Source organism: Myxine glutinosa, chromosome 11 (assembly GCF_964187855.1).
Source record: "Myxine glutinosa chromosome 11, kmMyxGlut1.1, whole genome shotgun sequence".
In the NCBI taxonomy this organism is placed as follows: Eukaryota; Metazoa; Chordata; class Myxini; order Myxiniformes; family Myxinidae; genus Myxine; species Myxine glutinosa.
In genome coordinates this window covers 116,966,754-116,982,533 of record NC_136271.1, presented here as the reverse complement: position 1 = coordinate 116,982,533, position 15,780 = coordinate 116,966,754, and the positions used below count along the sequence as shown (strand labels likewise).

General features: G+C 45.3%; 1 protein-coding gene across 2 annotated transcripts in view; it reads left to right on the top strand.

The window, feature by feature from the left end:
• The first annotated feature begins 792 nt into the window (after positions 1-792).
• The window catches only part of FBXO33 (F-box protein 33), a 29,286-nt gene continuing 14,298 nt past the window's right edge, over positions 793-15,780 (top strand). Inside the window, exon 1 of one of the 2 annotated variants that reach the window (XM_068131181.2) lies at positions 793-1,529. In XM_068131181.2, the coding sequence (XP_067987282.1) occupies positions 937-1,529 (593 nt within the window). In that variant the 5' untranslated portion in view covers positions 793-936. The remainder of the gene's footprint in view (positions 1,530-15,780) is intronic. The other variant, XM_068131180.2, reaches the window with a different exon arrangement.

Below are 15,780 nucleotides of genomic sequence, written 5' to 3'. Positions count from 1 at the left end.
CCTTTTAGCAATACTGCACAGGTGTAATTTATACATCCTAATTTACTACATTATTTGTACGTTCTCAATGACGTACCTGCGAAATAATAAATTAAATTAAATATACACGCAAAATCCACAAAGGTAGCAAGATATTCCAAACAAAAATGTTCACCTTTACCAGGTACTGCAAGTGCAACACGGAATGTGTTTTGCTTTGAACAATTACAGGTCATTGTCGCGCATGCTCAGCTTGGGGTCGTGACGTCAGAGCACACGATACAGGTGACGTGTCAACCTGACGCCTCAGGTTAACAAACGCAAATGGAGCGCCATTACCCTGAAGCAGTTAAACCTGATGAGGGCATCAACAGGAAATTGTTTCTCTTGCAAACCCGACCGTGTTTACAGGAAACCGGGGGAAAAATCCGTTATGGGATGAATTAATGGGTCCCACACGGTATTATTATGGATATTATCATTTGCTGCACCGTTTGTAGACGTTCAGCGGATGATCGAACCGACGAAAGTCCTGATAGACTTTGTGACGAACTGTTCCCGAGAATTACAAAAACGAAACCTGAACATGTGTGGGAAAGGCCACTTTGGGGTGGGGGGTCGAGGACTCGGTGGAACGTACCATTCTGAGAGGGGACGAGACATACCATTTACATTAGCATGTATTACTGAGGAAAAGAACTCTGGGAAAATAAAACATTTGCTTTTATAATTTGATTGTTTTTATCATCACATTACGAATATCGGCGGATTAAGTATTAACGAGGAACGTGGAGGAGACATTTACGGATCGCATGGACAAGTGCCCGAATGGTTGGGTCCAAACCGGCCATGCTGGTTGTTTACAGGCTGAGGCGAGGGAGTGTTGTGGCGCCAGGCGGCCGGCAAGCCGGCTAGAGAGCGAGGCTGCCGGCCGACCGATCGAGGGAGCGGTGCGAAATGGCGCTCTCGCTGTGTCGACAGCAGGTAGACCCGGCCGCACTGCCCTGGGAGATCATCGTGCACGTCTTGGCCTTCCTCCCCGGGCGGGACCGCCTCGCCGCCTCGTCCGTGTGCAGCCGATGGCGGGCTTGTCTCTTCCATCCGTCTCTTTGGCCTCGGCTCCACCTCCGCCTCGCCGGCCCCGCGACCAGGTCGGAGAGGGTCGGCGATGTTAACAGGGGTAACGAGGAGAAAGGCCGCGAGGATGACCGTGACAATAATGGGGACGACGGGGAGAACGTCGGACACTGTCTGCAAGCCGCGGCGTTCCTCGTCCGACGCTGCGGGGCCTTCGTACGCGACTTCTCGCTCGCCATTGAGGTCGTCGGTCGGGGCTTTGTGTCTGGAGATGGGAGCTTGGACGCGCTTCGGAGCCACGCCGCTGCCGCCGTGGCCCTGCTGCGACCTTTGGCGCGAAACCGTAACCTGGAGAAGCTGGCCTTGCTCGGGGACAGCGTGGTGGACGTGCTCGGCCCGACCATCGGGACCGACACCGTTGTTCAGAACCTTTCGTACACTCTGCTGGATCCGGACAACGAGAAGAGCAAAGAGTGAGTAGATCGACAGAGAGTGTATTCGTTTGAGTGGTTGTAGACCCGGTCACCTGCTCTGCTCAACCACCACCACCACCTGTGTTACAACATACTCTAACTTGTATCTGGTATAAACGATAGTTATAATTAATTTATTACGAGATAGCACGACAAGCTTAATAAGCTTACATTGTTAAATATTCATTAAATAATTGGTTTCATGTCCGCGCATGTCTTTTAACAGATCTACTGCAACCTATATACCCTGCCTCTAGCAGATCTACTGCAATCTATATACCCTGCCTCAAGCAGAGCGGTGCAATCTATATACCCTGCCTCTAGCAGATCTAGTGCAATCTATATACCCTGCCTCTAGCAGAGCTGGTGCAATCTATATACCCTGCCTCTAGCTGTCTAGCAGATCTAGTGCAATCTATATACCCCTGCCTCCTGCAGATCTACTGCAATCTATATGGCCTGCCTCCTGCAGATCTACTGCAATCTATATACCTTGCCTCTCGCAGATCTACTGCAATCTATATATCCTGCTGAGTGTGCATTTTAATACGACTTCCCTTGCATTCTTACAAGGAACTTCAACGCAGGAGGAGCCCATTAAAGCCCATCATGCCTGCGCAACAATGACAGGTCTCTCACCAGATCGTTTAATCTATTTCAATAAAAGGAGCCGTGTCTGTCTGTTTGTCGTGTTACAACTTGAGAATGGATCAACGGATTTCAATAAATCCAACTACGGTCGATTCGGGTAACTCCCGCGAGTGTTTGTGATCCCCCAAATTTTTTTAATTTTTTTTTATGGGTTCCCTGGACACCCTGTCAAAACTGCAAATGCCAACGTGGTGTTGGTTATGCCTGCATGGAGAGCAGGATCTTCTCTGAATCCTTTTTTTTTCTTCCCCCATAGATTACCCATCACAGCAAAGATTAGTATTTCCGTCAGTGAAGCGACGGGTCTTATATTCTAGTTCTTCTTTATTTATCAAGTTTGGCTTCTTTTATTCAGACTCAGGTTCGTACAGTTCATCCATATTACCCACGGCATCGTCAGTTGTCATTGCTTTCATCTGCAGCAGCTTCTGGTGGAACTGGCACAGGAGACTCCAAGTCATGGGGGACCGGCTTCAGAGCAGACGTAGTCTGGATATACAATTTTTGACGACTTTTTCGTTGAGAAACCAGCAATATTTGTCATACAAAAGTAGCAGTCAGTCGTGATTCGTTGGCTCACGCCATATTGGCACAACAAAAGGCATTCCCTGCCTTTTACCACTGAACCACTTGGTAAGCCCCGAGTTACACACGGTGCAGCAAACATGAGGTGCCCAGCTCTTGTCTTGGTCTCCAACTTTACATTCAATATATTACTTGTAAGCAGCTTTCACCCTCTTGGTAAGGTTCTTGCGCTGGCTACGTGGAGTGTATTTCCCACAGATAAAACAAAAGTTATCAGGGTGTTTCACACAGCCTCACCTATTCATGATCCGTGCAGTAACATATGCCGAACCTGAAAATATACAGAAAAATATATTCGGTTTTAACCTGAAAATATATAGATACTATTAGCATGATATGAATTCCAAACTTGATACATTCTTAAAATATATACATTGCATTTAAACATTTTAGTATCAAGTTATTAACTACTCTGGTGGCCCTGTGCTGTGTGTAGGAAGGGTGTCGGAGTGAACTCCATTCAATGTACAATGTGCGCTGAGTGGGTTCATCAAAAATGTAGTGGTCTGAGAGGGTCATTAACCAGTGTGGCAGCTACATTCAAATGTAAGGTGTGCACAGAGGGAGCTGCAGATGGAGGAAATGTTGAGTTGGATCTTGGAGACGGCGTGAAGCTGGAAGGTGTGAAAACATTTTGCTACCTCGGCGACATGCTGAATGGAGAAGGTGGATCAGACTCGGCAACGGTTGCTCGAGTGAGATGTGCATGGAAGAAGTTTCGGGAACTGAGTGGCGTGCTGATGAGGAGGGGAGTGTCGTTGAAGCTGAAGGGAAAGGTGTATGCTGCATGTGTGAGAAGTGTTATGATTTATGGGAGCGAGACATGGGTAATGAACGTAGAGCAGCAACGAAGGTTGGAAAGGGTGGAAATGCGAATGGTTCGGTGGATGTGCGGAGTATCGTTGAGAGAGAGGAAGACAAATGATGAATTGCGAAAGATGATGGGAATAGAGCCTGTGATTGATGCTGTGAGGAGGAACAGGTTGAGATTGTTTGGTCATGTGTTGAGGAAGCATGAAAGTCACTGGTTGAGAAGTGATGGAAATGAATGTAGAAGGAAGTAGAGGACGGGGAAGACCGAGAAAGACTTGGCTAAAGATGGTGGAAGAAGAAATGCGGGCAAGGGGATTAATAAGGAGAGATGCAGAAAATAGGGCAAAATGGAGAAGATTGTCATGGGGACCGCAAGGCTAACCCCCGCTCCAGCAGGGAAAATGGCCTTTAAAATGCATGTTGTTGTGTGTTGTTGTTATTAACTACTCTCAGCACGGAAGCAACACGCAAAATTGTAATGCCGCGTGGAAAATTTTACTTAAAAATTCATAGCTTGGTCAGTTTTCATCCATTTTAAATAATTTAAAGTGCATTCTGAAGCTCATTTTATGAGAAATAATATTCTACAACAGTTGTATTGCTGTAATTGAAACAGAAAATACCAAAAAAAAATAATTTATGAGGCTAACCCCCGTTCTAGCGGGGAAAAATGGCCTTAAAACGATCATTCATTCATTCATCACAAAATCACCCACCACGGCAAGCTACTGTAATTGGACCATATGTACAACTCAAAATCCTGACGTGCTGACTTCAGATTCAGAATCGGCGTACTCAATTTAGTCGAGAACACATGTTTCAACCCCAGTAGCAAAATCTTTGTTGTCCAGTGTTATATACCATTTTAAAAGTTGTTTGTATGACTCGGCTTGGGTCGGATTCGAGCCGTTTCACCATCGAGTCTGCTTGATAAATAAATCAATTGGTGGCGACGGTGATATTAGTTTCACAGAAACCTTGGTAAAGAAGTCATGGTCACCTCGTCCTGGTATGATGGCTTATCCGTAGGTGAATGACACCGACCCAAACACACAATATGTGATTCGCGACTGCAGACCCGGTGATTGGGTCTATAGCATACCCTTGTTGGTTTTGCTTCGAAGACCATGGCAGGGTTTATTACCTTTGCCACCAAAGGTGGGAGGAGGTTATGTTTTCACCCTGTCTGTCTGTTTGTGTATGAACAGGATAATCTCAAAAGGCTGTGGATGGATTCGGCCGAAATTTGTGGACAGGTTGGGTGTGTGACAACAACGAAATGATTACACTTTGGTGAAGATCCGAATCCGGTTTATTAATTTTCTAAGTGATACATCACCATTGAGAGATGATACCAAAATATATATAACAAGATTTTTTTTTGAGTTATGACAGGTGGATGAGTTATGACAAAACTATGTGAATAAGTTGGTTAGGTGACGAGAATAAGCAGATTACATTTTGGTTCAGGTCCAAATCCAGATCCAGCCTATCGGTGGAATTCAACATGTAAATTGTTCAGCCTGGCAAAGGTATGTCTGTCTCACCTGTGGTTTTCTGGACTTTTTCTCCATACGCTTTAACATATTCAACAGAAACTTGGTACATGGCTCTAGAATGATAAGTTACAGAACAAGTTTGAGTTTTGGGGAAAGAAAGAAAGTTTTGGGTTTTGGGAGAGAAAGAGAGAGAGAGAGAGAGAGAAAAAGAGAGAGAGAGAAAAAGAGAGAGAGAGAGAGAAAAGAAAGAGGGCAGGGTGGAGGGGAGAGGTGAGGGAACAGTCAAACAAATAACTGTTAAATGGCATGTGATTTTAATATTGTTTAGCTACTGTAAGATTCAACATTCCACATCATACTTTATTACCACATCAACTTTACAGTTGCGAAGAATTTGAGGTAGTGTGCTCTTAAAGACAAAACAAGCGTTATGCCTAGGTCCCCCGTCGGTGAAGTGATGTGAGTTGACAAAGTGGAAGACGCAGAAAACATGCCATGATATGATATTTCGCTCAAGGTTCAGACATACATGGAGGCGGCCATCTTGGATTTTGACGTGGCGACCCAATTTTCAATAGCGTTCTTCCTTATGCCGAGATACACCTACACACCAGATTAGAAGTTGGCACTTCGCTTATTTTTCAAGATATTAATCTCACAAGGTTCAGACATACATGGAGGCGGCCATCTTAGATTTTGACATGGCGACCCAATTTTCAATAGCGTTCTTCCTTATGCCTAGATACACCCACACACCAGATTAGAAGTTGGTACTTCGCTTATTTTTCAAGATATTAATCTCACAAGGTTCAGACATACATGGAGGTGGCCATCTTGGATTTTGACGTGGGGACCCAATTTTCAATAGCGTTCTTCCTTATGCCTAGATACACCCACACACCAGATTAGAAGTTGGTACTTCGCTTATTTTTCAAGATATTCCGCTCACAAGGTTCAGACATACATGGCGGCGGCCATCTTGGATTTTGACGTGGCGACCCAATTTTCAATAGCGTTCTTCCTTATGCCCAGATACACCCACACACCAAATTAGAAGTTGGTACTTCGCTTATTTTTCAAGATATTCATCTCACAATGTTCAGACATACATGGCGGTGGCCATCTTGAATTTTGACGTGGCGACCCAATTTTCAATAGCGTTCTTCCTTATGCCTAGATACACCCAAACACCAGATTAGAAGTTGGTACTTTGCTTATTTTTCAAGATATTCATCTCACAATGTTCAGACATACATGGCGGTGGCCATCTTGGATTTTGACGTGGCGACCCAATTTTAAACAGCGTTCTTCTTTGTGCCTAGATACACCCACACACCAGATTAGAAGTTGGTACTGCCCTTATTTTTCGAGATATTTCGCTCACAAGGTTCAGACATATATATATGGTGGCGGCCATCTTGGATTTTGACGTAGCGACCCAATTTTCAATAGCTTTCTTCCTGATGCCGAGATACACCCACACACCAAATTAGAAGTTGGTACTTCGCTTATTTTCAAGATATTCATCTCACAAGGTCCAGACATACATGGCGGCGGCCATCTAGGATTTTGACGTGGCGACCCAATTTTCAATAGCGTTCTTCGTTATGCCGGGATACACCCACACACCAGATTAGAAGTTGGTACTTCGCTTATTTTTCAAGATATTAATCTCACAAGGTTCAGACATACATGGCATCAGACATACATGGTGGTGGCCATCTTGGATTTTGACGTGGGTTGCACCCACACACCAAACTCGAATGCGGTCCTTCGCTTACGCACACACGCACGCACGGACGGACGGACGGACGGACACACGGACGGAGGGGAAAACCATAGTCCCCCTTTCACTCCGCCGTGCGACGGGGGACAACAAGCATTACGCCTTGGTCCCCCGTCGGTGAAGTGATGTGAGTTGACAAAGTGGAAGACGCAGAAAACATGGAAGAGTCGATAATATTTCCGAGTGGGTTGGAGACACACCCACACACCAGATTAGAAGTTAGTAGTTAGTTTATTAGTCCCCTACCGGTGTACACCGGAGGGGACTATAGGTTTGCACGCCGTCCCTCAGTCCGTCAGTCAGTCAGTCAGTCCGTCAGTCTGTCAGTCTGTCAGTCAGTCCGTCAGTCTGTCAGTCCGTCAGTCCGTCACGCAAAGAACAGTTTTCCGGACTGTTTTTCTAAACGCTTAATGCTAATGATTTCAAACTTGGCGCATCGTTTCCTCATGATAAGTTACAGATTAAGTTCGAACTTCACGATGTTTCGGTCATTTTTGACAAAGTTATGGCACTTTGAACTTTGGGAATTCTGATAATTCTGATGATCCTTAACTCAGTGCCATTTTAAGTTTTAATTTCCTTTAAAAAAGATTTTCTCTGCAATAATAGGACCGATTGAGATCAAATTTTCACCATAGGAGGGACTCGGTCTGTAGAATATTTTAATGGTAATTATGACGTCGCAGGTCACGTGGTTCGGGCGCCATATTGTTTTTCGTGAAAACACGAAAACCCCTTTTTCTCTGCAACGGCTGAACAGATCGAGGCCAAACTTTGCAGGCAGAATCGCATACCCATGACGAACAAAAAAGTCAGCCAGCATGACGTCATGCGTCACATGGTTTCAGAGTTATGACGTTTTTAAGCATGAACCTTTAAAACCGAGCCCCTCCCTCATTTTTGATCCAATCGAGGGGAAACTTCACAGATCTGTTCCGCATGTCAGTCTACTACAATGTCGTTTTGGAATTTGCGATAGCTCACGTGGTTTGGCAGATATCGTTAATTAAACGAAAATATTTTAAAAATGGATATCTCTTGAATCGCTTTATTGATCGACGTGAAACTTCATACTATAGTAGACGTCATGAAGAGTAACAAGTGTGCAAAATTTCAAGATGATTGGATGTACGGTCTGGAAGCTAGAAGTTGTTATTGCTTGAAGAAGAAGAGGCGTCAAGTGTGCGGATTTAATTATTTATCACATGTACAGACTGAAAGCATCGTTGGACACGACCTGTCGCGGTCATTTTAACCTCAAATAAAATTCTAATTTAAGATTTGTCAATAGCTGAGGTATATTAACAAACGAATAAAACAGATTTGGTCAAATTCTGACTTTTTTAACTCGATTGCATTTGACAGAGTTGTGACAAGCTGAGGAAGAAGAAACCTCGCATTGTCTTCTCCAATGTGCCATAAAAAAATGGATATCTCTTGAATCGCTAGTACCTAAGACCGTGAGTTGGTAATAATTTATATAATTCACACAGTGCAATACGTGCAGGCCGCTCCACGGAGCGACCTTGCGGGCTTATCAACGAGGCGAGGCGTGACACACGTGTCTCAGCATACCTCAGATCAAGTTTGAAAACCAGTATCAACCGTGCATAAATTTGCATATTCGATCATTTTTGACAAAGTTATGGCACTTTGAACTTTGGTAGGGGACATGTATTGCAGCGCAATACTCAGAATGCTTGGTTTTCAAGATATTTCGCTCACAAGGTTCAGACATATATATGGTGGCGGCCATCTTGGATTTTGACGTGGCGACTCAATTTTCAATAGCGTTCTTCCTTATGCCTAGATACACCCACACACCAGATTAGAAGTTGGTACTTCGCTTATTAGTCCCCTACCGGTATACACCGGAGGGGACTATAGGTTTGCACTCCGTCCCTCCGTCTGTCAGTCCGTCACGCAAAGAACAGCTTTCCGGACTTTTTTTTCTAAACTCATAATGCTAATGATTTCAAACTTGGTTAGTGGTTTCCTCATGATAAGTTACAGATCAACTTCGAACTTCATGACGTTTCGACCATTTTTGACAAAGGTATGGCACTTTGAACTTTGGTAATTTCCCCAACAGTTTTGCTGACGATAGACTGCCGGTAGGGGACATGTATTGCAGCGCAATACTCAGAATGCTTGTTAGTCCCCTACCGGTGTACACCGGAGGGGACTATAAGTTTGCACTCCGTCCCTCCGTCTGTCAGTCTGTCCGTCTGTCAGTCCGTCACGCAAAGAACAGTTTTCCGGACTTTTTTTCTAAACTCTTAATGCTAATGATTTCAAACTTGGTACATGGTTTCCTCCTGATAAGTTACAGATTAAGTTCGAACTTCACAACGTTTCGATCATTTTTGACAAAGTTATGGCACTTTGAACTTTGGTAATTTCCCCAACTTTTTTCCGGACGACAGACTGCCGGTAGGGGACATGTATTGCAGCTAAATACTCAGAATGCTTGTTTTTCAAGATATTCCGCTCACAAAGTTCAGACATACATGGCGGCGGCCATCTTGGATTTTGACGTGGGTTGCACGCACACACCAAATTAGAATTCGGTCCTTCGCTTCCGCACGTACGCACGGACGCACACACGGACGGAGGGGAAAACCATCGTCCCCCTTTCGCTCCGCTGTGCAACGGGGGACAAAAAACATACCTTAATGGGACATAGAAAACCTCCAAACATTCAGTGGTCGTTGTATACATTATAAAGTGCAACAAAACAAACAAACAAAAAAAACACATTAACAAGCATTCTGAGTATTGCGCTGCAATACATGTCCCCTACCGGCAGTCTGTTGTCCGGAAAACTGTTGGGGACATTACCAAAGTTCAAAGTGCCATAACTTTGTCAAAAATGATCGAAACGTCGTGAAGTTCGAACTTGATCTGTAACGTATCATGAGGAAACCATGTACCAAGTTTGAAATCATTAGCATTAAGAGTTTAGAAAAAAAGTCCGGAAAACTGTTCTTTGCATGACGCACGGACAGACTGACAAATAGAGGGACGGAGTGCAAACCTATAGTCCCCTCCGGTGTACACCGGTAGGGGACTAATAACGCATGGTAAACATCCAATCATTCAGTGGTCATAGTATACATTATAAGGTGCGTATAAGAGCAATTGAAATGGCCTGCAGCTAAAGTGCCAAGTGCATTATAAGCTCAACAACAACAACAACATGCATTTTAAGGCCATTTTCCCTGCTAGAGCGGGGGTTAGCCTTGCGGTCCCCATGACAATCTTCTCCATTTTGCCCTATTTTCTACATCTTCCCTTGTTTAACCCTCTTGCCCGCATTTCTTCTTCCACCACCTTTAGCCAAGTCTTTCTCGGTCTTCCCCGTCTTCTACTTCCTTCTTAATTCATTTCCATCACTCTTCTCAGCCAGTCACTTTCATCCTTCCTCAACACGTGACCAAACCATCTCAACCTGTTTCTCTTCACAGCATCCATCACAGGCTCTATTCCCATCATCTTTCGCAATTCATCATTTGTCTTCCTCTCTCTCAACGATACTCCACACATCCACCAAACCATTCGCATTTCCACCCTTTCCAGCCTTCGTTGCTGCTCTACATTTATTACCCATGTCTCGCTCCCATAAATCATAACACTTCTCACACATGCAGCATACACCTTTCCCTTCAGCTTCAACGTCACTCCCCTCCTCGTCAGCACGCCACTCAGTTCCCGAAACTTTTTCCATGCACATCTCACTCGAGCAACCGTTGCCGAGTCTGATCCACCTTCTCCATTCAGCATGTCTCCTCGGTAGCAAAATGTTTTCACACCTTCCAGCTTCACGCCGTCTCCAAGATCCAACTCAACATTTTTTTTTTTTTTTTTTTTTTTTTTGGATACAAGATCGAGGCTCGTGAAAGAGCTAACATCAATCATACAAAAAGTCAAACCGACACAAATAACATAAAATAAGGGGAGTGGTCGACAAGATGGGGAGAGAGGGGGAAGGACACAAACACAAAATTTGAGAGCAAGGACATCGAGAGAACTGAGGGAGAGGGCTTGGGGGGAGGTGGGAGAGGTATAAAACATATGGACACTGCAAGGACTTCCAGGAAAGAAGTTGGAATTTCAAAAAAGTGTATGTGGTGAAAATTAGCGGGGGTAGAAATGATCAAGGTTTTGGATGGGGGAAGATAAGAGATGGTGGTGAACAGCTGTTTTGCTTTAAAGACCTGGAGGGAGGAGTGGGATTGAAGGGAGTGGGGGAGTTTGTTCCAGAGGCGGGAGAAAAGGGGAATGAAAGAGCGAAGGTGAGCAGAGAGCCTAGATTTTAGCAGTTTAACCATAAGAGGGTTGCCGGCAGATCTTGTGCGACCTGTAGGAATATTTGGGGGACATAGCACAGAGAGAGCTGGGGGAGCAATACCGGAGAGGAGTCGGTAGAAGACAGAAAGACCACCAACCTGCCTGCGGTGAGTGAGTGAAAGGCCCTCGGAGTTAGCTTCATCGCAGGAGATTCCAATGATTTTGAAAGCTTTGGTTTCAACAGCGTGAAGCCAAGCTAGGTGTGAGGCAGGAGCACCGCCCAGAGGGGGGAACAGTATTCCATTGAGCTGCAGATGAAAGCCTTGTATGTGGTGAGGAGCTCAGGTGTGCCGAGGAAGGACCTCGCACGACGGAGGATGCCCAGTCGGCGACTGGATTTGTAGGCCAGCTTGGAAATGTGGTTTTCCCAAGAAAGATCATGGCAGATAGTGAGACTCAAAAGCTTGAGTGACAGAACTTCTTGGAGAGGATTGTTGAGAAAGTGGATGGGAGGGTTTTCCAGTCGGTTTTTTCGGAGAGACATAATAAGAGTGTGAGATTTGTCAGGATTGAAAGACATGTTCCACTTGTTTGACCAGTCTGTGATTTTGTCCAGGTCTGCAGAGAGTGAGCAGGCTGCTGACTGCCGATCTGAGGGAGGAGGAATGGAGCGGCAGAGAGTGGAGTCATCAGCAAAGAGATAGAGAGGATTTTCCAGAGAGTCGGAGAGATCATTGATGAAGACCAGAAATAGCACGGGGCCCAGAACACTACCTTGGGGAACTCCAGCCAGAACAGGAAGGGGAGATGAGAGAAAACCATTCAGGGCCACACGTTGGCTCTGACCAGAGAGGAAATCCGCAAGCCATGCGAGGAGATTTCCATGGATACCATAGGAGAGTTTGGTGAGCAGAGCTGAGTGCCAGACCGTATCAAAGGCACGTCATATGTCAAGTGAGACGGTTCTGATTTCCTGTTTGGCATTGAGGACCTCCATCCATTGTTGAGACAGCAGAAGCAGCATGTCCAGAGTGGAATGACCTTGTCTGAATCCAAATTGATGATCGGAGATCAATCCATTGGAGAAGAGGAAGGATTTGATATCCGAAGCAATGATGGATTCCATGACTTTGCTGATAATTGGGAGCAGGCTGATTGGTCTGTAGGTGCAAGGATCTGTTTTTGCACATTTTTCGTGTAAAGCGGTAATGTTTGCTGATTTCCAAAATGCTGGCAGATGAACTTGAGCAAAAGAGAGGGTGAAAAGAACAGAGAGTGTGAGATAGAACGGCAGAGCAGTATTTTAGGACCCGTGGGCTGATGCTGTCTGGTCCAGTTGCAGAATCAGATTCGAGGTTTGACAAAAACTTCTCCACCTTGTCAGGAGAGAAGGACACAGAGTCCTGGAGCAGTTGGGTTCGACTGGGTAAGGTGGGAACAGAGAGAGATGGGTTTGGGACACAAGATTTTGAGGCAAACACAGAGTTGAGGCATTCGGCTTTGTCATGTGCAGTGTGAACTGTGTGGCCATTTGAGGTAAAGGAGGGGATGAAGGGGGAACAAACACCAGAAACGGATTTGACCAGACGCCACCAGGATTTTGAGGAAGGAGACAGGTTTGAGAGTTCATTCTTGAGTGTGGAGAGATTGTGCTGCCTGGCACTCCTGAGGGTAGACACACTTGTTCCGAGCTTGGTGGAAGGAGCTGAGATTGCCTTCAGTTGGATTTGCCTTCCAAGAGGCAAAGGCCAGTTGTTTCAGGGCAACTGCCTCACCACAAGACTCAGTGTACCATGGATGGGAGGAAGGGTAAGACAACTGAAGACAAGATGGGATAAATCTGTGCATCAGAGAGAGCAGTTTGCTTTGGAAGAATTCCCAGGAAGAATTGATGTCAGAGTCAGTGGAGTTGGGAGACCAGTCCAGATGATTGAAGACTGCTTGCAGACCGTGCCAGTCAGCCTGAGTGAAATGCCAGACTCGTCGCCACTGAGGAGGCTCTCTGAGAATGGCCAGAGAGATGTCCACTTTAACAAGCACATGATTAGAAGAACCGATTGGAGCAAAAGAAGAGCAGCAGACATTTGCAGGGAAGTTTGTCATAACCAAGTCTAGAAGAGAAGATACTCCATTGACTAAGATCCGGGTCGGGAAATTGACAGATTGTGTCAATCCCAAAGAGTCGCAGAAGTCCTTTGCTGAGGTGCCATGGCTGGTGAGAGAGGAACCCACACCCAGCCAGCTGGCATGATGACAGTTGAAGTCACCACATATGAGGAAGAGAGAGTTTGGATGAGTTGATAGAGGTTGGTCCATGTTGTCAGGCAGCGAAATGTAAATGGAGTCATCACTGTTTGGAGGACGGTACAGAACACATATGAACAAAAGGTGGGAGCGGAGAGGAAGTCGTAGCCAGAGGTACTCCTGGAGGTGGGGTGGAGCGAGGGCAGTGCAAGGAGAGTGAGGAAGAGAGTTTTTGATAAAGATAGGAACCCCACCACCAGGACGAGGCTCATGTCTATCATACCGGAGGAGGGATTAACCAGGAAGAGATATTAAGGAATCGGAGACATCTTGAAGGAGGAAAGTCTCTGTTGAGCAGATCAAGTCTGGATTGTCAGAAGCAACCTGAATGGAGAGATCAATCAGGTTTGAGTTTAGGCCCCGGATGTTTGAGGTCCATACCGTTAATGAGGAGAGAGGGGGGGCATCGGGTGCAGGACAGGGGAGGGGAGGGGTCGGGTCAGATGAAGCATGAGAGGGGGAGGTAGGGAGAGCAGTTGATCGTGTGTCAGAGATTACAGAAGAGTTACAAGAAAGGGAAGGATGAGGAGGACGAAAGGTTTGATGGTGATGGGATGTGGCACAGTGAGGGGTTGTTTGAGGGGGGCAGAGGAAAGTAGAAGTTTGGGGGAGGTGGAGGTATGACATAGAAAGGAGACGAAGTGGGGAGGAGGAAGCTTTGAGGAGGGGGGGAGAATTGGTGGGGGATGGTAGGGGGGGGGGGGAGATCTGAAGGGAAGGGTTGGGTGTGAGTTTTGGAGGGGAGGGAAAGGGGGGAGTTTAGGAGGGGAGGGGCAAGGGGGGATTTGGTGGGGAGGGGCAAGGGGGGAGTTTAGAAAGTGGATGATTAATGAAAGACCAACATTTATAACAAATTGGGTTTATTGTGATTTTCAAAGTTTGCGATCCGTTTAAGAACGATGGAGGAGGGGTGGAATGAATGTGAATTTAGAGCATGTAGTGAGAAATAATTGTAAGAGATTGAATATTTTTTTGAAGTGGAATGAGTTGAAGAGGAAATTGAAAAGAACCTTTTAAATAGTAAGAAAAACAGCCTGTTGTAATATACCACTGAATAAAACACTGCAGGGGAAAGGTTAAACATATTTAAAGAGAACTGTGAAGAACAATCTTGTATTCACAAAATACCAACGGGGAGAGGGCCTAGAGGGACAACCACGAGTCATGTGAACAGGGCAAAAGGTCGAAGGCAAAAGCACACGTGGAGAAAGGGAAATAAATGTTTGTTTGTTTTTGTTTTTTTTGTTTTTTTGGTGGTCGGGGGGGTTAAAACGTTAGACAAAGAGTAGATGATTGGGGAAGTTCGGGGGAGAAGGGAAAAATCTAAGAACCAAGCAAAAATAGCGAAGGAAGAAACTTAAGTGAACAAACTTCGACAGGGGACGGGGGAAGCCTGAGGCTACAAGGCCGCACACGCCGGGCAAACAAACGATTAATTTATGAAAGATTAACACCGAGAATCTTCCTCTGGACACACTATAGGGGCACTTAACTTCGAAAACGTGGAGTACGTGTAACAGCTTTGAAAAACCGTGCCATCTGCCCACAAGATCTCGCAAGATCTTCCAACAGTTTTGACCAAAAGAACAGTTTTGTTTGGTTGAACAGCCTTTTCTTTTGTACAAAACTAAACAGTTTTGTACATTTCCTTCACCTGCAGCTCCCTCTTTGCACACCTTCCACTTGAATGTAGCTGCCACACTGGTTAATGACCCTCTCAAACCACTACATTTTTGATGAACCCACTCAGCGCACATTGTACGTTGAATGGAGTTCACTACGACACCCTTCCTGCACACAGCACATGGCTACTTCCCAGTTCTTTCCACCTCACCACATGCTTTACCACTTGCCATCACCTTCGTCTTTTCGATATTCACCTTCAGACCTTTTGTCTCCAACCCTGTGAGGTGATAAAATAATATCCAAGGATAATTGACATCATAGATAATGATACTGGCTGTGAATAGATCCAGATGTGATGATCAAACGCATTGTAAAAATGCCCTATCGGATTGATAAATCTCAGCCAGGGCCGTTGTGTGAAATCCATATGATATTGTTATGTTTGTGGGAGGTGAATGGGGAGGGTTATCGAATACATTGCAACTGTATAGAGTGGTATGGTCTGTGTACGAGTAGTTAACCAATCTTGATTTAATGAGCAGGGACATGCAGCTTGAGGATTGTTTGTTTGAATGTCCACCATACGGAGGGTAGTGTGTTGTAATAAATAGCGAGGGTTTAGAGTGAAGGAAAGGTGTGTAAAACCTGTTGTAATCCACTGGTTATACCAGGTGTTGTCATAGAAGGGTGTATACGA